Consider the following 26696-nt stretch of genomic DNA (forward strand, 5'->3'; position numbering starts at 1 on the left):
ATCACACACACACAAAAGACAAGATGGCTCAAGCAAGTAACTAAAATAGAAAAGACCCCTAAAGAAAGTCACCAATATGTGTCATACTCAAACACATCAAAACCAGAGACAATCCTGAAAGCTGTTCAGGGAAACAAAAAGTTACCTACAAAGGAGAACCAATAAGATTAAGCTTCGATTTCTTTGCAGAAACCAGACAGGCAAGACAGCAATGGAATGACCAATACAAAGCCCTGAAAGAAAAAATTGTCAACCAAGAATTATATATTTAGCAAATTGCCCCTCAAATATGATGGTGAAATTAGGACATTTATAGATTAATGGGGAGTAAGGGAATGTGTGAAAAGCAGATCAACCTTACAAAAAATAAATGGTCAAAGGAGAGTTTCAGACAACAACATCAGACAGCAGTTGGAGATTGAAACATAATCACTTGACCTAGAAATCAACCTAGATACAGAAATATTCAAAATAAAATAACCCTACAAGACTGAAAATAGGGAACTGTCAATTTACAAACAATAACTACAAAGCCAAAAAGAGGGAATCAGTTATGTAGTTAAAGAATTTTCAAATGGTGAGGAAGTTAAAGCAATATAGATAGAACTGGGAGGATAGTGATAATAAATTCCAGAGTAATAAACTACAATAATAAATTACCTCAAAGACGATTAGTAAACCTCACTCAAATAAGAAAATCAAACAGATCCAATCAATATGAAAACAAGAGTAACAGAGGAAATGAGCATTCATTAATGAACCAAATTCAGCATAGAAAAATATATGGAACAAAGAAACCATCAGGACAACAACAAAAAAAACAGATACACGACAGCAATAAATGCATCCCTATCAGTAATTACACTGACTGTATATGGAATAAATATACCAGTAAAGAGACAGTATGTTGTAGAATGTAGCAGTATTAATTTCTGATAAAATAGATTTTTACGCAAAACCCAGCGTAAGAGACAAGATTATGATACATTGAGCAATGGGTCAGTTCACAGGAAGACATAACTCCAGTTTCTGTGCACTACATGAAGAGCCCTAGCGTGTAAATCAAACTCACGTAACTGAAGAGAAATCGTCTATTCCACAATAACAGTTATTGTTAAGTGCCTTTGAGTCGGTTCCAACTCATAGTAACCCAGAAATGGTTCATGATCCTACAGTGCCACAAATGCTGTCAAATTGGTTCCAACTTTTAGTGACCCTAGGCACAACAGAACAAAGCACTGCCCAGTCCTGTTCTGTCTTCTCAACAACTGTTACGCTTGAGCCCATTGTTGCTGACCCTTCACTTTACCAAGCACAATGTCCTTCTCCAGGGACTGGTCCCTCCTGATAATGTGTCAGAAGTATGTGAGATGAAGTCTCGCCACCCTGGTTTCTAAAGAGCATTCTGGCTGTACTTCCAACATAGATTTGTTTATTCTTCTGGCAGTCCGTGTACTTTCAGTATTCTTCTCCAACATCGTAACTCAAACGGTCTTCCTTATTCATATCTGAGTTGAGACCTTAAGAAACTACTTTCAAAGAAGGACAGACAACTAGAAAGAGACTCAACAAAGATACAGATGATCAAGCAATGTAACCAATCAACTTGACCTCATAAACCAATACACAGCGTTCCACCCAATACCGCCATACTGTCCATTCATTCTTTATCACTTGCTCATGGAACATTCTCAAGAATAGACCATCAAGTACACCACAGAGCAAGCCTCACTACATTTAAAAACATTGGGCTACTATATAACGTCTCAGCTCACTCATCATGCTATAAAATTACAAATCAAAAATAGGAAGATTAAGGGAAACAAGTCAAATACATAGGAACAGAGTAGCACCCCGTTTAAAAAGCTACTGGGTGATAGAAGAAATAAAACTGCCCTCAGCCCTTAACCAGAACCCAAATTTTGGTTCCCACTGGAATTGTGACAGAGAATCAGTCTTTTCCATGAACATTAATTTTCCTTCAACGGTTATTGTAAATTGTGATAATTGTTCCATCTTTTTTTCAAACTCCATAGGAAATTCTTTTATAAAGTAATATAAAGACAAAAGAAAAGTTGATAATCATCTGTGGTCCCGTAATTTTTTCCCCCCACATACAAAGAATGATAGATTTTTTGACTTTTGTAATCCCAAAGATTTTTTAAATTAAAATTATTTTATCCAAAACAAGAATTTTCTTTAAAAGATGCTAATTACTAAGATGCTTTGGTAGCATAGTGGTTACAAATCGGGCTGCGAACCTTAAGGTCAGCAGTCTGAAACTACAAGCTGTTTCGTGGGAGAAAGATGAGGCTTTCTGCTCCCATAAAGATTTACAGCCTCGGAAAAACTATACAGGGTCGCTATGAGTCAGAACCGACTCCACTGCACATAACCACCACAAATTGCTAAAGATTATTAACATTGAATGTGAGTCCTGGTGTGGTGCTACAGGTTAATGCGCTGGATTGTTGCAAAGTCAGTTTGAACGCAAGGTTGGTGGTTCTCGTTCACCAGCCACTCCTAGGGTTGTTATGGGTCAGGACCGACTTGATGGTACTTAACAACAACAATTAGCATTTAAAAAGCATGACTTATTCTTTACGGAAGTTGAGGATCCATTTTAATGTTGAGAGCAGTATACATAAGTTATTGTGCGCTTCCAAAATTACATATTTAGTACACATAAAAAACATAAAAGCATATTTTATTTGAAATATGAAATACTAAGTTAGCTTTTGGTTTGTTGCTGTAGAAATAAGTATGGTGGTGCTGGTTATGTGCCATCGAGTTGCCAACTCATAGTGATCCTGTATATGGTTTCCGAGGCTGTAAATCTTTACAGGAGAGGAAAGCCTTGTCTTTCTCAGGAGGAGCGGCTGGTAGATTTGAGCTGGTGACCTTGAGGTCTGCAGCCTGACTCCAACACCCACTGCACTACCAGGCCTTCTTAGAAAAAGTGTGGTATGGTATATATTAAATTTACTGATTTATAGAGCTTCATCAAGTGAGGATAGATTGTGTCGAAAAAAGACATAATGTTATTGGTTGATTGATAATTTTAATGTATTAATATCCAGAGAGAATTAAATTTATCTATGTAATTTTACATTGTGATTTGGAGCGTGCTATTTTACTTTGTCATCTCAGTATTTTGCTTGAATTGCTTATTTCCTTTAGGATGTGAGTCAGCAAACAAAACGGAGAAACAGAAGAACAAAACAGAGGAAATCAACAAGGATAACACTGGAAGCGCTGAATGCAGCCAATTAAGAACAATGGATCTCAAGTTCAACAACTCCAGGAAATATATTTCTATCTCGGTCCCTTCCAAATCCCAAACAATGTCACCACATATCAAGTCCGTAGATGACATCATGGTACTTGGCATCAATCTCAGCAGATTTAACAAACTTACTCAATTTTTCATATGTGTTGCTGGAGTTTTTGTATTTTACCTAATTTATGGATATTTACAGGTAAAGAAAAAAAGTCACTTTAAGTATGTTATTTATAATTGAAGTCGCTGTGGGACAGATTTTAAGCAGTTTTGCATAAGATACTTGGTTTTATAGGGTCCAGAAGGAGCTCTGGTAGCGTAGCAGTTACGAATCGGGCTGCCAACCTCAGGGTCAGCAATTTGAAACTCCCAACTGTTCCATGGGAGAAAGGTGAGGCTTTCTGTTCCTGATTTACAGCCTCAGAAACCCTGTACAGGGTCGCTATGAGTCGGAACCAACTACGTGGCACACAGCAGCAGCAGCAGTTAAAAAATATCTATAGTATGATAGAATAAGGCACCTTAAAAGTAAGTGTACTGAAAACAGGAAGCAAAATGTCAGAGTTACATATTTTTTTAGGGGTGTATGGGGGAGGGGGGCGGAGGGGCTGAAACTTTATTTAGAAAATAAAATTTTTAATTTGTATAGGTAACGCTGAAACCATGTGTTAGAATTTAAAGAAATTTTAAGAATGGTCTAAGTGTAGATAAGTATTTTTGAACACAGTTTTATAGAAAGGTGATGCCAGCATAAGAGTCATTCGGTTCACACTTGATTCTTGGAGCTCTGTAATTTATGTTTTTTTGCCAAAATACATCAGAATATTTTCTATTTTTCCAAGGTGTGGCTGTCATTCTTGTTGTTAAGTGCTGTCAGTTTGGTTCCCACTCATAGTGACCCTGTATAGGGTTTCCAAGGCTTTAAATCTTTGTGGGAGCAGAAAGCTCCCACAGAGCAGCTGGAACCCCAGACCTTCGGGTTCCCAGTCAAGTGCTTATGGTGTGGAGCCTCTGGCTCCCAGGTGTGTCTTGTCTCATCACACAGTCAGATACGTAAGAACCTCTTAACATAGTTCCTTGCTACCGCGCTCCCAGGTGTTTCCTAAAGTCCCTATTGTGTTCTCTTTCCTGCTAGTTTTCTAGTCTTATCTAACTTTGTAAGGCCTTATTTTTCTGTAATTTTTGCCACTGCAAAACATTTTTTTAAGTGATAAGTTTGTTTCACACTTACATGATATTTTAGGATACTAATATACTTTTGACTAACAGCAAAATCCTGACTTTCAAAGACAGAGCTACATGGGTAAAGATTGACTCTAGTGTAAACAGGAATGCATTAGTGGGAGCTCTAGTAGCAGTAGTGTAGTGGTTACGAATCGGGCTGCTAACCTCAAGGTCGGCAGTTTGAAACTACCAGCTGTTCCTCAGGAGAAAGATGAGGCTTTCTACTCCTGTAAAGACTTACAGCCTCGGAAACCCTGTGCAGGGTTGTGTCGGAACCGACTCCATGGTACTTAACAACAACAACAACAATTTCATTAATGGTCGATTCATTAATGATTGTTTTCATTCTTTAGCAACTGTTAATGAAACTTCTTAACACAAGGGAGCATTTATATGTCAAGAAAAGGAAAGTAATATATTTTACTAAAACATAAATTCCATTTTAGGTATTTTTTAATATTAGTAAGTTAGAATTGTCTTAGGAATTACTTTTTCGTTGCCTTATTTATACTTAAGGTAAGTTTAAATAACAACAAAGGTAGAATTGTGACTTTATTTCTTAGTTTCTTAGTTTACAAGAGTATTGTGTAAAACAAAAGCATGAATTTTTAATCTTTGTAATAACTGATTTTCCCACTAGAAGATGATCTAGAAATTGAGATATTACAATTTCAATTAAAAAATATTTTGTCAAAGTTGAGATTTCTTATTGAGAAACATTTTTCCTTCAAAACCCATTAATACTAAATAACTTGGAATCATCAGTTGTAAGGGAAAAATATTGGAAATTTACTCTATAAATTCTACTATTTTCTCTGTTTGATTAATGATCAAATTTTAATTGCTAATTGGCATATGCAGTTTCTTTTGAAAAGATATAAATGATTAAGAATTATTTTAGTATAAAATTACCACTTGTGAAAGCTGACATGCCTAGTAGCTCTTAAATGCAATAACATTAAAATAGTTCAAACATTTGGGTTTGGTAGTTGGTTCCAATACATAGTGACCATAGGGTTTCCAAGGAGCAGCTGGTGGGTTTGAACTGCCAACCTTGTGATCCACAGCGCCACAACAGGAGTCCCTACTTCCATATAGTTGGATGTATATCTCAATGCCAAAGTGCTAGGACTACAGTAAAACTTGTGAAAGCCAGAACTTGCGTAAGAGGAAACCTATCAGAGAAGGAAAACTATTTTCTACTAATAGAGAGCAGTAGAAAAGTGGCCAGACTGCGCCTTGCCAACTGGAAAGCTTTCAAGGCTGGCTCTCACAGGTCTCACTGTGTTTTCATCCTGAATACGAAGGGGCTTCACAAAAAAGTTCATGGAAAAACTCAGTATTCCGTTTTTTCCACACACTTTTTGAAGCCACCTTGTACTTTGCAGACTTACTTAACGCAACATTTTATAATTTGGAGAAGTAATGGCATCTCAAATGTATAAAATCTACTTCTGGTCTATTTAGAGACTATGTTCATTTTTCTTTGAAAATAAATTTATCTTAAATGTTCATCTTTGAAAATTTTTTTACTTAACAGTTGCAATATATGTAAGACAAGTGGAATTCCAGTTCCAGTTGCCAATGGGTCACCACAGGTGTCAAGATTATTACTGTGCTTCATTGGAGTCCTGGTGTGGCACTATAGGATAAGCACTGGACTGCACCGTCAGTTTGAGCTGCAAGGCTAGTGGTTCAAACCCACCATTCACTTCCCAGAAACCCTCTATAGGGTCACTATGAGTTGGAACCAACTCAATGGCACTTAACAGCAACAACTATAATAGGATTTCCATGGCTGACTTTTTGGTAGTAGATGACCGAGGAACCTCCAACCTTTCATTTAGCCACCAAGCACATTAACCATTTATTTGTACCACCCAGGGTCAAGTTTGATTAACTCAATTAAAATTGAGCCCGATAAGTTTGTTAATATAACTGCTAAAAACTTATTAAGAATTAAACATTAGCAATCAATACACATTTACCTCATAATATAGCATGTTTAGCCAAATTAACTATTCCCTTTACAATAATTCTTACATAAATTGGTGGCATAGAATTATTAAAAACAACTTCATTTATTATCAATTTGAACTTGCTATGTTGTTACTATAGAAAAATAGGCCTCAGATTATAGAGTACCTTTCGTATTGCTTTGGACAACTCATTGAATTTTGGATTTTTTAAAAAAGAAAACTTGAATAATGTTACATCATAGCTATCCTTGTTATTCATAGCTATCTTTATCCCCTTTATTTTTCTGCTTTTCTGGTTTTTTAATACCTGGATGTCAAAGGTCACAGCCTTAAAACCCATCTGAAGCAGCTTTGCTCTGCACATGAGGTTTGCCATTGAATCTGAACTGACTTGTTGGTACCTAACAAAAATGTCAGTTCTACCTTCTGTCATTTATTTCTTTGTTTTATTGAGGCGGGGGTTGTGTGTTTACAGAAATTTATTGTGGGAAAATTGGTCTTCCCTTTGGACTCTTGACAGTATCTAACAGTATCCATGTTATCTTTTGACAGGAATTAATATTTTCAGTGGAGGGTTTTAAGTCCTATGGCTGGTACCTTACACTAGTGCAGTTTGGGTTTTACTCCATATTTGGCCTAATAGAACTTCAGCTTATTAAGGACAAGAGGAGAAGGTATGTAAATTTGTAGTTTTTTGATAGATCTCTAGTAGTAGTTGATTTTTTTTTTTTTTTTTTTTTTTTTTGACGTAGTCTAGTAAGTATATGGAGTCCGGGTGTGGCGCTGTAAAATAAACACTGGACTGTTCACCACAAGGTTAGCTATTCAAACCCACCAGCCACTTGTTGGAAACCCTATACAGAGTCACTGTGAATCCGCACCAACTCAAGGCCATTTAACAACAACAACAACATACATGTGATTTACGCTTCCCATTATTAAGACATATTTAATACAAAAGATTTTTATTTGCAGAATAAATTTATTAAAATATTAACTGTTATATTTTCTTTATGCACTGAAAAACTGACTTCTCTGTTTGTTGTGAAGTGCTGTCAAGTTGGTTCTGACTCATAGTGACCCTATCTGTATAGGGTTTCCAAGACCCACTCATGTGTTTAAACCCTGATCCTTGTGGCTCACAGTTCAGTGCTTATCCTCCAGTGCCACACCAGGACTCCAGTTCTATCTCCTAAGATTAATTTTACCAAAGGATAAAATATATAATTTCAACTCAATTTATAGTAAAATACCTCTTCTTGAAACTTACCAATTGCACTGAACTGTGTAATTATTGAAAGATTTATAATGATACCAACACCAAGGTAGTGAAATTGAAATGAGCTATGAGTATTTGGTTTTTGAATGTATGTGTGAAGTTTTATTTTGTAGGATATATTCCAACTAACATCATCATGGTTGTATGTACAGTAGCTATGCTTCCATTCTTAAATATTAGGGGAGCCAGTTTAATAGCATTTCTTTCATCAAAACCAAAAGAACTTGTTAGTTAATATCTTTTAATTTAACACACTTTGAGATTTAAGTAATATTTTTAATGGAATGTAGACTAATATGCAATAAATAAAAAAAAAAACTAAGAAAACGTAGTCTCTCGGATTATAAATGGAAGGTAGTTGGATAATTAAATATAAAATATTCTTAAGAAACAGAAGTCTGGTTCTCCTGTCATGTCAGATCTTAATATGTAAATATTTCATATATATATTGAGTAATTTAAATGTTATACAGAGCTATAATACTGAGTCTGTCTTCATTAATATAAATGTTTAATCTTTTAATGAAAATAAAATTTTTTCACAGCTACTTTTTAAAATATAAAGTGGCTTTGGTGTGTCTATGAAGATAATTGTACAATTTTTAATGTTAAATCTTTAATACCAGTGAGTGTCTCTTCATGGGTCTACTTTACCTCCCAATCTCTCTTTATTGCCAACCAAATATTATGGCAGTGATGGTAGCAATGTTTGAATCCAAGATTGTCTTACTGATTTGCATGCTGTGAAACACCACAAGATTTGCCACAGGTGATAGAATAGGAAGGAAGGAAATATATCTCCCAGAACTAATATACAAGGAGTCCTGAAGTCTCGTTACCTGCTGCAGACGATGAAACCTCTGAGTCACCCTAAGCTAAAAGTCTGATTTGTCAGCCTGTGGGGGAAATTATAATGGTACCACAGATGATCATCAATTCCACTTTGGGTTTACATAAACCTTAAAAAAAAGAAAAAAAAGAATTCGATGTTAAGAGTGAAAAAAGACTGGGAAGTTATGGTAAGCAGTAGAGCAGACCTTTGAAATGAAAAGTGATACAGAGAAACTACAGCTTCTGTTACATTGCAGAAAGGAATGCCTTCCTATAAGTATCCAAATGAGATGGCAAACCAGTCCAAGCCTTGTTTTTCTCAACGTTTAAACCGTAGGTCATACATATTGAAAAATAAAATCATTTGTGTTGGTTTTAACAGAAGTGAAGACTTAGAATAGATATAATTATGAATTGAAACCTTTTCATTCCAAGGCACATTAAATCTTTTTTTAAAGTCTTTTAAGTATGTTACACGTGGTCTCCATGAGTCAGAATCAATGCGATGATAACTAATAACAAGGACAAGCAATGAAAATAGTCCAATCACATCATCCCATTTCTAAATTGATTCGTTATAGTGACTTGCTCTTTGGATCATTATTTAGCTAAACTGTTTGCTTTTTTTTTGATTCTTTCTTGCATTCATGTCAATATTGGTGTAGGCTGAAAGAATATAGGATTCTGAGTTAGAAAACATGACTTGCGCTTTAGTATTATCTTTCATTGGACTACTGATGTGGTGCTATAGGATAAACAGGGGATTGTGAACCACAAGGTGGGCAGTTCAGACCCCACCAGCTGTTCCTTGGAAACCATATGAAGTGTCGCTATGAGTCAGAACTTAAGAGCAGCACTACCTCATTAGCGCTGCAAGACCCTAAGGGAGTTTCTTTAGTTTACAGCTATTAGTTTTGAGTATCAAAAGTGAAAAAGTACATTTGATAACAGATTGTTTTTAATAAGTGCCATTGAGTCAGATCTGAGTCATAGCAAGGAGCAACTGGTGGATTTGAACCACTGACTTCATGAATAGCAGGCCAGTGCTTGTCCTTCAGTGCCACATCAGGACTCCTTTAAGCACATATAAATTGAAATAACCTCCACTACACTGTTTTGTTTTGTTATTTTTTCCCCAAAAATTACCTTGCAACTTTGTTGTTACTACTTTATGTGAGTTTTTAATAAAAGAGATCTTTCTAGTTGCTTTTTTTTTTTTTTTTGTCACTCGAGTAACTTTACTCCCTACAATACAGCTGTAAGTTACAATCTTAGGCAGGAAGTGTATTCGGGCAACACAACAAAGCTAAAGTTTATTATTATCTAGATAACAGTCAGGCACAGATATTTTCTCCTCATTATAGACTTCTCCCCCAGCCACCTGGTCAGTGTGTTCATTCCCATAATCTTAGCAGACAAGATTTTCCTTGGCGGTCTTTTAGTTTGAGTTTGAGTTTGAGAACTGCCTCAGAATGGGTTTCACACATGTCCTGTTCCTCAGTACACTTAGGGAAAGGAATGGGAAAGGCTGCCAGAAAGACCCAGAACAGCAGCACTACAAATCTCCTTTGAAAACTCTAGGCCACAGGGTAGCCCACACGAGGCATTGTCTAACATTCAACTGGCCAGGCCCACTGGGAAATAAGCTACTGGCTGAAGGAGGCAATCGCATTGCCTGAACTCTGTATACCTTAGTTTTTAATTGTTGCTATCAAGTTGCTTTTGAAGGGGGTTTCAAAAGGCATTTCTAAAGGCAGATAGAAGAAATCGGAACAGTAAATAAAATAGAAATAATGAGAATCCATGAAGCAAAATAATGAAATCTAACTTATTCCTTTCAGCAGGGAGAAAACGAAGACCTAGAATAGTAAGATTTTCATGAACGCATGGCAAGTTGCTTTCAGAATTGAAAGTTTTCAATTTAGGTCTGCTGAGTTTTAGGCTTGTTTTTTTTTAAAAAATCTTTTTTTCTGTAACCAATTGCTGTAGAGTTAACTCTGATACATGGCAACTCATGTGTTAGAGTAGAACTGTGCTCCTTAAGGTTGCCAATGCTACTGTTTGGAGGTAGGTTGCCAGGCATTTCTTCTGAGGTACCTCTGAGTGGACTTGAATCTCCAGTCTTCCAGTTAGCAGCTAAGTGCATTATCCTAATGATCATTACTTGTGATTTTTTATTCACTTTTTATTTACTACCACTGTTTACAATTTGTGTGTGAGGAGATTTAACTACTGACATACCATGACCTAGGAAAATAGTGCAATCCTTAACCTGCAGTACACCACTGAAAGCTACATCCCATAGACAGCTTTCAGTTCATTAATACACACTGATGTATTCAGGCATGCTAAACTGGGATTTTAATTGTAGACTATTATGGTGGTGGTGGTGGTGATGGCCTGCCGTGGAGTTAATTCCAACTCATAGCGACCCTGTACAGGGTTTCTGAGGCGGTAAATCTTTACAGGAGCAGAAAGCCTCATCTTTTTCCCAAGGAACAGCTGGTAGTTTCGAACTGCTGACCCTGAGGTTAGCAGCCCGACTCATAACTGCTATGCTACCAGAGCTCCTTGTATGAGTATTTAAATAGGAATGGCTTCAAAATTGAAATTCAAATGTAAATGATGCATTTCAATTGAATTTTTCCAGTAAGGTATTTTACCTCCTATCTGGTCCTATGAAGGAAATTGATTGTCTTGCTTTAAACATTAACACAAATCCCCAAATGGAGATGAGATCTAAGTGTGCAGCATTCTCAGATGATGTGAAAAGTGATTTGTTGCATTAGACACACCAGTGTTCAGTATTATTGCACACCACTAAATTCCTGCTGACGAAAAGCATATGATCACAGTATTGACTCAAAACCCTTGAGATGCCGAATTCAGACTCCTTTAGGAACTCCGCACAGAGCCCAGGTAAGAGGCTGGGGTTCCTGAGGGTCAGATTCTTCATCATTTACAGTTAATGATGGCATCATATGATTGTGGTAATACCGGTCTGATCTAAACTTCTAAACCACATTTACTCCCTCTGGAAAAAATTGTGCTCAGGTTATTTTACCAAAATGGACAGATGGATTTTTCCTAATGCTAGATGGAAACATTAGGAAACAGCAATCATTTCCAAGTTCAAAATTAGTCAAGGAGACTTTTGTAGTTCTAAAGCCAGTATTTATGAAATTCTTTTTTTTTTTTTCCCTTAAATTTAGTTAAGACAGTTTTTATTTACAGCTAGAACTATTAAAAAGAAAACACTTTTATCAACATTTGTGCCTTCAGGAAGAATCTAAATAACTCTCTCTAATATATCACTTTTCATGTAATGGAGAGTTTTCATTTATGATAGATTTAAAAAAATAAGGTAAATTATTATTCTACCAGCATCCTTTCATACATGTAAATAGTGTTATAACTACCAGTAATGATATTATTACCAATATTTCTAGAAACATTAACTAGAAATTAGAAAAATAATAAGATTTATTTACACATTATAAACACATGATCTTAAAATAATACAAATTGGGTCCCACAATGAAGATTTTAAAATTGTCTTTTACAGAATACCAGGAAAAACCTACATGATAATAGCTTTTCTAACTGTGGGTACTATGGGGTTATCAAACACTTCCTTGGGCTACCTGAATTACCCTACCCAAGTCATCTTCAAGTGCTGCAAATTGATTCCTGTTATGCTAGGAGGAGTTTTTATCCAAGGTATTGTAATGATATGTTTTCATACTGTTTGCAACCAGTAGGATCTGTTTTGGCATCTAGCATTAGGAAAAACATTAAATTTGATTAATAATTTTAGTGACTATGCTAGGCTGGGTATTATTAAAATTTTTAATGATGGCTTACAAAAATAAGGTATTATTTAACACGGACACTTCTGTATGATGCAATATTATCTGAAACCCATGCTTTAAACTCTTTAATAACAATAATATTTTGTTTCTCTTAGTATATTCTTTTAATCTTGGAATCTACCACATTTCTAAAATACAATAAAATAAATAAATAATGCATTCCTATTTTGAAGGTCCACTTGAGAAATGCTAGGAAAGCGCCTCTTTTCAGTTCTTCCTTCTACTCTTGGGGACTACCCTCTCCACCTCCGTTATAGAAAGAAATGGACAGTTCTCATATTGAAATAAAGACTGACCTAAGCAAAATCGGTATTTTACCAACCTTCCAGACTTACTGACTTCTTAGAGCCAGACTATGTGGAAATATGAATAAAAAGAAAGTAAATATGACAGGCTTTGGAACAACACCTCTTGGTTGTTCATACTAACTGTTGATGTGGAATACTCATATGTGGATAATTGTGTCTGTATTACTAAAGTTCTTACAGAGCCTGACTTCCTTTTGTGCATTATGTGTCTTCCGATAGGAAGCCTTTTAAAATGAAAACTGTATGCCAACTGCTTTGCATATAATTTGAGGATAATTGTTCATATAGGAAAAATAGAGCTCATCGCCTATAAAGATCACTTTCAGATCTCTTGACTGAGCAGATCTCGTTATAATCCGTACAAAAAGTAACACAATATGAGTTCATTATTTAAATGTGGATGTACCAAAATACAGCTAAGTGACCTACCAAGACGTCAGCAGATTATAGTTTTTGCAAACAGCTTTATAGCCTGAAGCTTTAGCCTGGTTATTTTATATACTTACAAAAAAGAAGAAATGTCATTGTCATATATGAAAATTTAATTTCCATGAAATTTTTTAATGTTTGTGGATGCCCATTATTCATGATAGCAGTTTTCTATAAAATAGGGTATTTAGTCAATAAAATAACAAATAAACTAGTACTTCATGGGGGACTTCAAAAGTTTACAGAAAAATGTGATTCCAAAGATAATGGAATTTTTCCACAGTTTTTGAAGCCTCTTATATAATACATAAAGACATGACTGTCTCATTACCTTGGTATAAGTGTTCTTCATGTGATTTTGACCTTGATATGCAAAGTAGATCTCTGTTCTACCTGGATGTCAAACTGCTGGGCAGGCCTAATTTAATGGCTTGTTTTATGTAGGAAAACGATACAACGTTGCAGATGTGTCTGCTGCAGTTTGTATGAGCCTAGGCCTAATCTGGTTTACCTTGGCTGACAGCACAATTGCACCAAATTTCAACCTGACAGGTAAGGGATTTTTTTTTTCTTTTCTATTCCTTAGTTGTATAGGCATTTTGGTTTAGAGTAAGAATTTTTTTAAATTTCCAGTAACAACAGCTGCAATGTCAGCAGTTTGAATCTACCAGTTACTCAGAGGGAGAAAGATGAGGCTTTCTGCTCCTATAAAGATATACAACCTTGGAAACCCTGTACAGGGTCACTATGGGTAGGAACCGACTCGAGGCACACAACAGCAGCAGCAGAGTTTTATTTATACGACTATGAAGTGTCATTAATTTCATTTCCTAGCCTGAAAAATATTTACAATCTCTCACTGCAATGTCTGCTGTAACTTAAGTGCTAACCCTTTCCGAGTTCATAAACATATTTTTAAAGAGTGTTAGAAGCTAGCATATACTTCAGTATTTATAATCTATTGGGTTAGGCATCTACCATCTAAAGCAAAAGAGACTAACTACTAAGATGGTTATTTGTTGTTGTTAAGTGCCATCTAATAGGTTCTGACTCATAGCGACCCTGTACAGAGTTTCTAAAGAGCGACTGGTGGGTTTGAACCACCAACCTTGTGGTTAGCAATCTGGTGCTTATCCTAGAGTGAGCACCACGCTGAGATGGTTGTCTGGACAGACAGAGTTGTGTTGGTACTTCTTACTGCAGTCATTAAATGGTACCTAACTGTTCTGAAATGAGTGTGAAAAGACATCAAATAGTGAAGATAAATCAATAAAATTACTGCCGAATTAGATACGGGTGACACAGCTCTTAAAAATTGGGAGATATAAAACTGTGAAAGGATTCTGATGTAGGTTGATTTAGGAGTACCTAAAGTTTGAATAAAGGAGCTCTGGTAGCGTAGTGGTTACGAATCGGGCTGCGAACCTTAAGGTCAGCGGTTCGAAACTACCAGCCGCTCCGCAGGAGAAAGATGAGGCTTTCTACTCCCGTAAAGATTTACACCCTCGGAAACCCTGTACAGGGTCGCTATGGGTCGGACCCGACTCGATGGCACTTAACAACAACAACAACAAAAGTTTGAATAAGTGAGTAAGGAAGACCATAGAAGAATTGATGCCTTTGAGTTACGGTGTTGGAGGAGAATATTGAAAGGACCATGGGCCGCCAAAAGAACCAATGGATCCATTTTGGAAGAAGTGCAGCCAGACTGTTCTTGGAGGCCAAGATGGCCAAACTTTGTCTCTCATACTTTGGACATATTGATAGGAGGGACCATGTTTGGTATGGTGGAGGGTCAGAGAAAAAGAGGAAGACCCCCAGCAGGATGGATTGGCCAAGTGGCAGCATCAGTGGGCTCAAGCATGGCAACAGTAGTGAGGTTGGCCCAGGATCAGGCAGTGTTTCATTCTGCTGTGCATAATGTCACTGTGAGTCACTACTGACTCGATGGCACTGAACAACAACAAGGTTTATGTGTACTTTAACAAAAACAGCTTGGAAGTTATGGGGACTTTGTGTTATGAGATAATGCAGTATCTCAGTCAGAATCTATACCCAGTTCCAACTCATAATGATCGTATGTACAATGGAACGAACCACCTCCTGATCCCGCAGCTTCTCACAGTTATTAGGGTTGAGCCCCATTGCTGCAGCCATTGTGCCAGTCCATCTTGGTGAGATTCTTCCTCTTTTATTCGGACTCTACTAAGCATGAATTCTCTTTCCCCAGAACTAGGCTTTCCTGTATCATGTTCAGAGTACATGAGATGAAGTCTCGCTGTCCTCACTTCCAACGTGACAATATTGGCTTAGCTTATTAGTGGCTGTTAAGTGCCGAGTCAGTTCCAGTTGATAGTGACCTTACAATCTTACAGAAAGTCTTACCATTTGCTCATGGATCAACTGGTGGATTCTGTAGGATGAGTCTAGTACTTTTGCGACAGAGCCATCATGCTCTTCTTATTAGTGTTGGTGGTGGTTGTTGTGCGGTACTGTCGAGTTGGTTCTGACTCATAGTGACCCTGTATAAGGTTTCTGAGGAGCAACTGGTCAGTTTGAACTACTGACCTTGCAATTCAGTGCTTATCCTACAGCACCTCACTATGACTCCTTACCAGCAGTAGTGATGGGGTTGTTTGTTTTATTACCATCACCAATGTGCAGTTAGAACCAACTAGATAAGAATAGTCAACTTTTACTGAGAAAATGTGGGTAAGATTTGCTTTTGTTTTCTTTAAACGTATTTCTGAAAAAAGTTGATTATAGCTCATGTATTTAAATAAGAAGGATTTCTTATCTTTTTCTTTATATCTTGAAGGTGTGATCCTAATTTCCCTGGCACTATGTGCAGATGCCGTTATTGGAAATGTCCAAGAGAAAGCTATGAAACTTCATAATGCTTCTAATTCAGAAATGGTAAATATACTAGTGTTTTCTCTTCACATCTGATAGACTGTAAAATTGTGGTGGACTTAATCTTATAAAATAAATACAGTATTGAAAACTTACATTTCATTTTTAAATGCATTTATTAGCACTGTAGTAATAAAAGTAACATTTAAGCACTACAGGAACATACAAAGTTAATGTATCCCTCCTGCAACCCCCACTGCCGTCGAGTCTATTCCAGCTCATAGTTGGCCCTAGAGGTCAGAGGGTTTCCGAGGCTCTCACCAGATTTACATCCTCGGAAACCCTATGAGTCAGAACCACCTTGAAGGGACACCACCACCACCAGTCTTTTTGGAAGTAAATTGCCACATCTTTCTCCTACAGATAGGCTGGTGAGTTTGAACTGCCAACCTTTTAGTTTACAGCTGAGTGCTTTAACCACTGTACCACAACTTCGAATCACAAGGTCGGCAGTTCAAACTCATCACCCAATCCTGGGAAACCCTGTACAGAGTCACTGTGAGTCAGAACCAGCTCAGTGGCACTTAACAACAACAAAGAGGTGGTTAAATTTGAGAAATCTTATTCTCATTAATTTGTATGATTTTTTTTTCACATGTTATAAAAGTCTTTTATTACATCTTTGCCCATCCCCCACCTTTCATATTTGGTATTTTTTTCTACTTAGAATTTTATAATTTTACATGGTCCAGGTTATCTCTCTTCTTTTAGGGCTTCTAGTTTGTTTATATATATATATATATATATATATATATATATATATAAAGATACATATACACACAAACACATACATACATATAAGAGTCCTGGTGTGGCGCTGTGGGTTAATGCGCTGAACTGCAATGTCAGTTTGAACGGCAAGGTAGGTGGTTCAAGCTCACCAGCTGCTCCTTGAAAACCCTATACAGGGTCGCTATGTGTCAGAACCTACCTGACGGCACTTAATACCTTATACATATATATATATATATATATATATATAAGTAGCTCTGGTAGCATAGTTGTTTTGAGTTGGGCTACTAATTTCACGGTCAGCAGTTCAAAACTGCCAATGGTTCCATGGGAAAAAGGTAAGGCTTTCTGCTCCTATAAAGATCTACTGCATTGGAAACCCTATGCAGGGTCACTGTGAGTCAGAATTGACTCCACAGCACACCACCACTACTACCACCATCACCATATACATAATTATGTGTTGTTGTTGTTAAAGGGTCATTATGACTCAGCAACCCTGTGTAGGTTTTCCAGGGAGCCACTGATGAGCTTGAACCACCGACCTGCAGTGAAAACTGACCTTGCAGTCCAGCACAAGGTCAGTTATATATATGTTGTTAAGTGCCATTGAGTCGATTCCAATTCATAGCAGTACTTGGAATAGGGTTTCCAAGGAGCAGCTAATAGGTTGAACTGCTTCCTGACTCTGTGGTTTATAGTTCAGTGCTGATCCTATAGTACCATGTTATGCATCATGTATACACACACAAATATATTTTAGAAAGCTGAACAGTAAAATCTGCTTTGAATTTAATAGCTAAACCTGGAGAAAAAGCTTTGTAGCTATATGCACATATATGGTCAATTCCGGTATGTCATTTTGTTTGTAAAGTGTAAACTTACAAACAGAATTAACCATCATTTCCAAAAAGTTAGACCATATTGAAGCATAAATGTCACTTCTAAAGTATTTTTGATAGACTTAATAAAATAAATTGATTGTTCCATAAATTAAAGCCCTGAATTTTCCACCTTTGATTTGATGGCACTTTTCCCACTGTATTTTTATCTAGGTTCTGTATTCGTACTCAATAGGTTTTGTGTACATTTTATTGGGATTGACGTGCACTAGTGAAATACGCCCTGCAGTCACATTTTGTTCAAAGGTAAACACTAATCACATTTTCTTTAAGTAAACATCTTCTATTAAGTGGTTTTCTCTGTGTTTCTAATTCCTCATATAAAAGGCTGTTTTTGATGTAATTTGATAATTCCTTTAATAAAATATATGTTGATCAGAAATTACTTTGGACATGAAATGATTTACATTTAAATTTATTTTACCTTTACTGTACCCTTTAAGTTAATTTATAAACTATTCATAATATAAAAGTTGAGGATTTTTAAATTTCATTCTTTTTCCATTAAATCATAAATAAGAATCTTTGCTTGACTGCATTGTTGAATGAGTTTTATTGCTTAAGTTGATTAAAACCTAGTTTTATTTCATTTGTAATACCTCAGGGTTTGTTTTGCATTTTTGTGACTGACAGGTTTTTTTGGTTTTTCTTTTTCAAATTTATTACAGAATCCAATTCGAACCTATGGTTATGCTTTCCTGTTTTCCCTCACTGGGTATTTTGGAATCTCCTTTGTTCTGGCTTTGATTAAAATTTTTGGGGCACTTCTTGCTGTAACAGGTAGGATGATTTACTTGCTAAGGTTTTGAAATAAAATAAGATTTTCTCAGAAGTTCTTTTCTAAAACATACTCTTTATCAAAAATTACCATATTCTACCAATTTATTTTTCAGCTAATAGTATTTCTTTAAAACTCTAAGGAAAATGATGCCTGATCTTACCTTCCTATTTTAAAAATTAATTTTAAAATTTAATATATACTGTTATCTCTGTTGTTGTTGTTAAGTGCTGTCAAGTCAATTCTGACTCATAGTGATCTTGTATAGATTTCCAAGGAGCAGCTGTTGGGTTTGAACTGCTGACCTTGTGGTTAGCAATCCAGTGTTTGTAAGTAACTTTCAGATACAGTAAAAGAATTTGGGATTAAGATGTTTGGTGGATAGACACCTGTAGAGAAAAATGCAGCCTCTGTATAATTTTACTATATAATTTAGCAATCTTGTTTTGGTACATATAATGTAGCCTATTTTAAACAAAGCTTGTAGACCTGTCAGTTGTATGTGTCTATGACAACAATGACATTAGCTTCTCACTCCACTAACAATTCTCATGTACTTGCTCTGAAGGGACATTTTTTTTTCAGGCACTCCGTTGTTGCTAAGTGATAAAAATGTTCTATGTTCTGCTTTAGAGGTATGTACAGACTGGTTGTTAGTAAGTGCCATCGAGTTGTTTCCGATTCATAGCAACGCTTTATCGGGTTTCCAAGGAGCCAACCTTGTGGCTAACATCCCAGTGCTTATTCTACAGATGTTAGGATACCAGGATTCCTTGTCAATTTTTACAGGAGCAGAAAGCCTCACCTTTCTCCTGCCAAGCGGCTAGTAGGTTTAAATTGTTGACATTGCAGTTAGCACTCCGGTGCTTACCCTATGACGCTACCAGGGCTCCTTAATACTTACATAGCACTTGTTCTGTTCCAGATACCAGTCTAGATAGTTCACATTTATTAGTCATTTTAATCTAACAGGTCTAAAGAGTGGGTGCTAATGTCCCATTTTACAGTTGAATAAATTGGTAGGGGCCCTGTGGATTACAAGATGGGCTACTAACCTCAAAATCACCAGTTCGAATTTTCCAGCCATTCCTTAGAAGAAAATTGAGGCTTTCTCCTTCCATAAAAATTTACGGAGTCTTCGTATGGCGCTGTAGGATCAGCACTGGACTGCTAACCACTAGGCTGGCAGTTCAGACCCACCAGACACTCCTTATACAGGGTCACTATGAGTTAGAATTGACTCAACGGCATATAACAACAACAACAACAAAGATTTATAACCTCGAAAACCCTATACAGTGACACTGTGAGTTACAACCGACTCAATGGCCACAACCCAAGACTGAGGTACAAAGAGGCTAAGTGACTTGCTCAGTAGTCAGCTGATTATTAAGGTGCAGAGCCAAGATTCAAACCGAGGCAGTCAGGCTGCAGACCTGTGCCCTAAACTTGTGTCCTTACTGTACCCTTTACGTTTATTTTTGAACTACTCATAAATTGTAAAAGTTGAGGATTTTTAAATGTCATTGTTTTTCCAATAAGTCTTAAATAAGAATCTTTGCTGTGGTGACTGTGGTCTTCAGAAATTCTGGCTCTTTCTCTTTGCTCTCCCACAGTCACCGTATTGCCCATGAGCCTCGATGTTAGAACTCTAGAAAGTATGTACTCCTCCTAGGATGGAGTGAGAGAAGATGGCAAACAGACCTTCCTTGCATGGAGACCAAAACAAACCAAACTCACTGCACTGAGTCGATGCCAACTCATAGCAACTCTGAATAGTGTTTCTAAGACTTTACAGGAGCAGCCAGCCTTGTCTTTCTCCCTCAGAACAGCTGGTGGGTTTGACAGTTAGCAGCGTAGTGCCTAGGGTTACTTCCTAGAAATCATACTAAAACTTCTGCTCACATTTCAATGGCCAAAATCTTGTCATACACCATGCTGAGCATGTGGAGGCTGGAAGTACGTCAGCTTAAAATACAAGCCCTTTCACTAAAAACAAGAGGAAAAGTAGATACTGGTAATCAATTCTGGCCAATTCCAAAACTGTTTCATTTGTTGGTCATGCACTGAATACTGTTGTTCCTTGTCCTCCAAGTCATCCCCCATGTGTACAGAGCATGTCTGTGCTCCATGGGATTTCAAAGCTGTGACCCTTCACAGGTTGTTGTCAGGCATGTCTTGCAAAGTGCCTCTGGGTGGGTTTGAACGACTAACCTTTTGCCTAGTAGTTAAGTGCTGAGCCATTTGCACCACTCAAGGTCTGTGTGTACTGAGCCAGAAAGTACAGAGTCAAGAGCTATAAGGATAAACAAGACAAGGCACATCAATGACAGTGGTGGGAAGATAGCACATTGTAAGGGAGGTGAAGAGGGGGCTTATGATGGAGATACAAGCAGAGTGGCTTTGTCTTCCTGGGGCCAGGAAGGAAGTTTCAGACCTTCAGAAAGACTTGGTGGTGATACTTAAAAGATGTTGTTGTTACTGTTAAGTGCTATTGAGTTGATTCTCACCCATAGCAACCTTGTATAGGGTTTCTGAGAAGCAACTGGTGAGAACTGCCAACGTTGTGATTCAAACCAACTTTGCAGTTCATCGCATTAACCTACAGTACCACACCAGGACTCCTTTTTTAGGGGAATCTTAAAAGATAGATCTTAAAAGATAGGTCAGGGTTAATATAGATACTTGAAGAGAGCTGTAAATATTATTCAGTCTAAGGTTCCAACTCATAGCAACCCTAAATAGAGTTTCCAAGGAGCAGCTGGTAGATTTGAACTACCACCCTTGTGGTTAGCAGTCCAGGGCTTATCCTACAGCACCACACCAGTACATACACCAGAATAGCCCTTGCTCCCCCTAATCATTTCTTCCTTAGGAAAGCCCTTCCTTTGCTGTCTTCCATGTACTAAGTCTTTTTAGGTATAGCACCCTTCATCCCATGGTGCCTTCCATCAACCAGCTTTTGACAGTTGTATTTTAACACTTAACTCAGGTAGCAGTTGTGTCTCTTCTCCTTACTAGACTGTACATGCCATTGTTGCTGGTAAGTACCGACGAGTCAGTTCTGACTCATAACGACATTGTTTAGGGCTTCTGAGAAACAGCTAGTGGGTTTGAACCACCAGCCTTTCAGTTAGCAGTCCAGTGCTTATCCTACATTGCCACACCAGGACTCCACACATGCCATGGTATCAAGCATAATGACTTTTTCTTTGCTTTCCACTGTTAGCACCTCACTTAGATCCTGGCACATAGTTGAATTGTGTGGGTTCCAAAATATTGCTAACATTATAGGCACATTCTAAGCCAACCTTTTTTTCCCTTACAGTGACAACAGGAAGAAAAGCGATGACCATTGTGCTTTCCTTTCTATTCTTTGCTAAACCATTCTCATTTCAGTAAGTACTTTTTATTCAATGCATTTCTCAGTTTGTGATTCTGTGTCTTAACATTTCCTCTTACTTCAACTTTTTTGCTTTTCTATTTTTTGTAGTAAATGCATTAACTTTTTACAAATTAATGGGTGTTTTTTTGTTTTGTTTTTTTCATCTTTTCCTATCATGCTGTGCCTTCTGCTATTAGGGAAAGTATATAGTTTACTATTTTCAGTTTATCATTACACTTGAGTTGCCTAACCAGAGTTTATCATAGTATGGTGGCTTGTGTCTTGCTGTAATTCTGGAAGGCATTCTGAAGGTATTTTAAATACAATAGGGTCGCCTATGGTGGACAGGTTTCTGCTCAGCTTCTAGACAAAGACAGATTAGGAAGAAGGTGGGAACTATTTCCAAATATTTATTCACTGAAAACCTTATGAATAGTAGAGAAACACTATCAGCACCAGATTATGGAATATTGAAGCATGATGAAAACTACCAGAATATTGTCAGATACAGTGCCAGAAGATGTGCCCCTCAGGTTGGAAGGTACTCAAAATGCGACTGGGGAAGAGCTCAAAATAGAGTTGACCATGATGAGGCTAACAAAGTAAAGCCCTTGAGACCTTCATTTGCTGATAGGACGCAACTCAAAATGAAGAAAAGATCTGTAAACATCTATTAATAATCAGAGCATGGAATGTACGAAGTATGAATCTAGGAAAGCTGGAAATTGTCGAAAACATGAAATGGAACTCATAAGCATCAGTATCATAGGCATTAGTGGGCTGAAATAGACTGGTATTGACCTTTTAGAATCTGACAATCACATGATTTACTATGTTGGAAATGAAAAATTAAAGAGGAATGGCATCACGTTTATCATCATAAAGAACATATCAAGAGCAGTCATGCAGTACAACCCTGTCTGTGATAGGATAATACCCATACACCTACAAGGAAGACCAGTTAATAACACTATAATTCAAATTTTCAAATTTACACTCCAACCACTAAAGCTAGTGATGATGAAATGGAAGAATTCTAACAACTTTGTCAGTCTGAAATTGATCATATATGTAGTCAAGATGTGTTGATAATTACTGGCAATTGGAATGCATAGGTTGGAAACAAAGAGGAAGGATCAGTAGTTGGAAAATATGGCGTTGGTGTTAGAAACGATGCTGGAGATCGCATGATAAGACTTTTGCAGGACCAATGACTTCTTCATTGTAAATACCGTTTTTAAACAACAGAAAAGACGGCTATACACATTGACTGGAATACACAGAAATCAGTTGACTACATCTATGGAAAGAGACGGAAAAGCTCAGTATCATCAGCCAAAACAAGACTGGGGCAGACTGTGTAACAGACCCTCAAATGCTCATATGCAATTTAGGCTGAAGCTGAAGAAAATTAAAACAAGGCCCATAAAAGCCAAAATATGACCTTGAATACATCCACTTAAACTTAGATATTATCTGAAGAACAGATTCAATGCATTAGACACTAAAGATCTAAAATCAGAAGAGTTATGGGATGATAATATCAAGAACATCATACAGAAAGAAAGCAAAAGGTCATTAAGACAAGAAAGAAGGAAAAGACCAAATTGAATGTCAGAAGAGACTCTGGCACATTAACCCACAGCGCCACACCCTTATAAGGCCATAGAAATTATTCGCTCTGGTCCTGCCAAGGCAACCACAGTTCCAGACATCACATTGCTGTTGTTGTTAAGAGCCACTGAGTCAATTCCATGGGTGACCCCATTGGTATTTCCACAAAGGATTTGAGTTTAAAAAAATAAAACAAATTAAGCTATTAAATAAGTTGTGCTTGATGATTAATTTCTTGTTTGGCTTTTTGTGAAACTGCTGTTATCTTTGCTGGTTAGCCTTTGTTTGAAATTTTAATTTATGTTGGTCAATAACTGAGAAGATTCAAACTTAGACATTACAAGTGTATCAGTTTAAAGATAACCACAGTATAAATTTCCATCAGGGCATTACAGATAATTGTTTGTTTTCTATAAATTAGTTTTTCTTTCTGCATGTGCTAGGTGTATGTTACAGTAATCTCCAAGGATTCCTTTATTTTCTTCAGGGTGGTCTCTTTCTGTCCCTTTATTTTCTGACCCCCAGCAGATATACATACCCAGTGATTGAAGTATACGCCTTAGACTTTAGGCAGTGGTTTGACTTGTAATATATTATTGTCTACATAATTCAAATGAATTATCTTTAGTATTTGGAGAGAGATGTTTTTTTCTGTACATATATAACATACCAGCCATGAAATCCAGTCTAATCTGACCTAACTGTATTATTTTCATTTTAATGCTATTATTGTAGACCTCCAATAGGAAAATTTTATTTTGTTGCAGAATTGTTGTGAACTTATAGCCAAATTATGCAGTTAGCAATAAATTGTTAATATTAATATTTCCCCCTTCTTTCTTTCAGATATGTATGGTCTGGTTTGTTAGTTGTCCTTGGTATATTTCTCAATGTCTACAGCAAAAATATGGACAAAATAAGACTACCATCACTACAAGGTCTGATGAACATATCAGCGGATGAGAGAAAGTCAAGGACGTTGATACAACCTGTATAGGCAGTGTCTTGTTCAAACTAGAATCTTATGGGAACAGTGGAATTAATGAACTTAACAAAGGGATTGTTATAAAGACCAAAGGATCTGAAGGCCTGCTGTCTGGATGGTTACAGTTGTGTGTCACCTTGGCTAAGCCATAGTTCTCAGTGGTTTCGCTGATCTTATGTAACTATCTTCCATTTTGTGATATGATGTGAGCAGCCATTCAGTTGAGCAGGGAATTTCCTTGGGGCTGTGACCTGTATCCAATCTAGATGAACATGCTGGAAAAGCTCATTCTCTCTTGATCCTGCATCCAACTTGCTGTCCTTTCACCTCTAGCTCTTTGGATATGAGTCAGTAGCCTGTCAGCTGACCTGCAGATTTTTGGATTCTTCATCTTCCAAATACCTGTGAGCCAGCAGTCTGTTGTCTGACTTGCCAATTTGGGGTTTGTCAGCCCCTGGAGCCATGTAAATCAGGAGAAACCTCCAGTCTGAGACCTGACCCAAGGATTTGGGTCGTGACAGCCTACAGAGTTGTGTGAACCATTCCTTTGAGATGAAGCTGTCTACATATATATATACAGGCCAGCCTGTGATAATACCTACTTGTGGGTGGATTACACACAATGAGGTGGGTGTGTGGTTCAGCCTGTCCTTCCGAACGCTGGGACTGCCTGACTTCTGAGGGAAGCGAGAGCCATTATCTAGTGCACAACTTAAGAGGAAAATGTCAATATGAAGGACTAATATTCTTCACAGTCTTCATGAGCACTTCCACTGGAAATGGAACATGCTGTGAGACTACTTGGATACCATTTCTGACCTCCCTAAGAAACTTACATATAATAGCAGATTGTTTTGTCTTCATTCCATTTTGGTGGTATTTTTAAAATTGATTCTCTGTTATAAGAGTGAAATGATGATTTAAAGCTGGAAAGAATCGCACTCATTATAAATAAAAGTTCATTTGTGATTTTTGAAAACAATGTGTTGGTTGATACAATTTTGTTATAGAGGGAAGCAAAAACTATAGTAAGAATTTATAAAATTTTCAAACTTAGCTTTCCTCTCATAATATAAAGGTACTCTAGAGAAAACATGCTAAAAGTTTTATGTTGTTAAGTGCCATTGAATCTGTTCCGACTTTTAGCAACCCTGTATGTATAGGGTTTCCAAGGAGTCACTGATGGGTTTGAATCTCCAGTCTTTCTGTTAGCAGTCCAATGCGTATCCTACAGTACTACACCAAGACTCCAAAGTTTTATGTGTTGCTGTTAAGTGCCGTCAAGTTGGTTCCAACTCATAGTCATCCTGCTTAGGGATTCCGAGGAGCAGCTGGTAGGTTTGAACCTCCGAAACACTGACTCTGTGGTTCACAATTCAGTGCTGATCCTATAATGCCACACTAGGAGTCCAGTTTTATGTAGGATATAGGATATGAGCAAAACTAAAAACATTCATCGTCCTGCGTTACATAGGAGATGTTCACATAAAGAACATGACCAACGAGTTAATTGTTGCTTTGTTGTTAGGTGCTGTAACGACTCATAGCAACTTTATGCACAGCAGAACGAAACACTGCCCGATCCTGCGTTGATGCTGTGAACTTTTTTCAATCAAATGGAAAGTAGTTGATGTCTGAAAATTATTATAAAGTTATAATGGAATTACCATAGTTTTTGTTTCTCTTAAAGATGAAATTTAATTTGATTGCTTAAAAATGAAGTTGAATAAATTTAAAACTCAAGTAGGTTTGGTTTTTACTAAGTTTGGACAATATGTTGCTTGCCCAGCTCTGAGTCTAATAAAACTACAGATTTGGCCCTAGTTTTTAGAAGTAATTAAAAAAAAAAAAATCTCATGAATTTTTATTTCCAATGTAAGTAATATGGGTTAAACCTACTTAGAAATCTCATGCCTAGCATGCCACTGTGTTTGGATCATGGCATGAACCTGTATACATGGTTTTGTTGGTGCAACTGAGATAAAACAGTGTAAGGTACAATGATGCCTGACCTGTCTTCATTTGTCCCATATATTAAAAATACTGGGTTTTGTTTTGTTTTTTCCCCAATGGTAGTTATTTTCAGATTTCCTTATCTTAAAAATTGGAAGAGATCTTAACTTTTACATAATTTTACTGCCTTAACCTCTAAGTCAGGGTTGTTGTTGTTAGGTGCCATCGAGTC

At 37.0% G+C, this 26696-nt stretch overlaps 1 protein-coding gene across 1 annotated transcript; it reads left to right on the plus strand.

Moving 5' to 3' along the window:
• The first annotated feature begins 3185 nt into the window (after nt 1-3185).
• Nucleotides 3186-24623, plus strand: LOC102813040 (adenosine 3'-phospho 5'-phosphosulfate transporter 2-like). The gene is made up of 9 exons (XM_006864097.1): nt 3186-3479; nt 7036-7157; nt 12159-12313; nt 13647-13754; nt 16021-16118; nt 17903-17995; nt 18418-18529; nt 21856-21925; nt 24373-24623. Exons 1-9 carry the CDS (start codon nt 3279-3281, stop codon nt 24521-24523), a joined length of 1110 nt encoding a protein of 369 aa, XP_006864159.1. The 5' UTR covers nt 3186-3278; the 3' UTR covers nt 24524-24623.
• The last annotated feature ends 2073 nt before the right edge of the window (nt 24624-26696 follow it).

The sequence above is a fragment of the Chrysochloris asiatica genome, unplaced genomic scaffold, assembly GCF_000296735.1.
Source record: "Chrysochloris asiatica unplaced genomic scaffold, ChrAsi1.0 scaffold00060, whole genome shotgun sequence".
In the NCBI taxonomy this organism is placed as follows: Eukaryota; Metazoa; Chordata; class Mammalia; order Afrosoricida; family Chrysochloridae; genus Chrysochloris; species Chrysochloris asiatica.

Bases quoted from the DNA above. Each gene is read 5' to 3' on its own strand.
- LOC102813040 (XM_006864097.1), top strand. From the start codon at position 3,279: ATGGATCTCAAGTTCAACAACTCCAGGAAATATATTTCTATCTCGGTC. The intron at 17,996-18,417 runs GTAAACACTAAT...AATTTATTACAG, and splicing joins CAGTCACATTTTGTTCAAAG to AATCCAATTCGAACCTATGG. The intron at 21,926-24,372 runs GTAAGTACTTTT...TCTTTCTTTCAG, and splicing joins GCTAAACCATTCTCATTTCA to ATATGTATGGTCTGGTTTGT.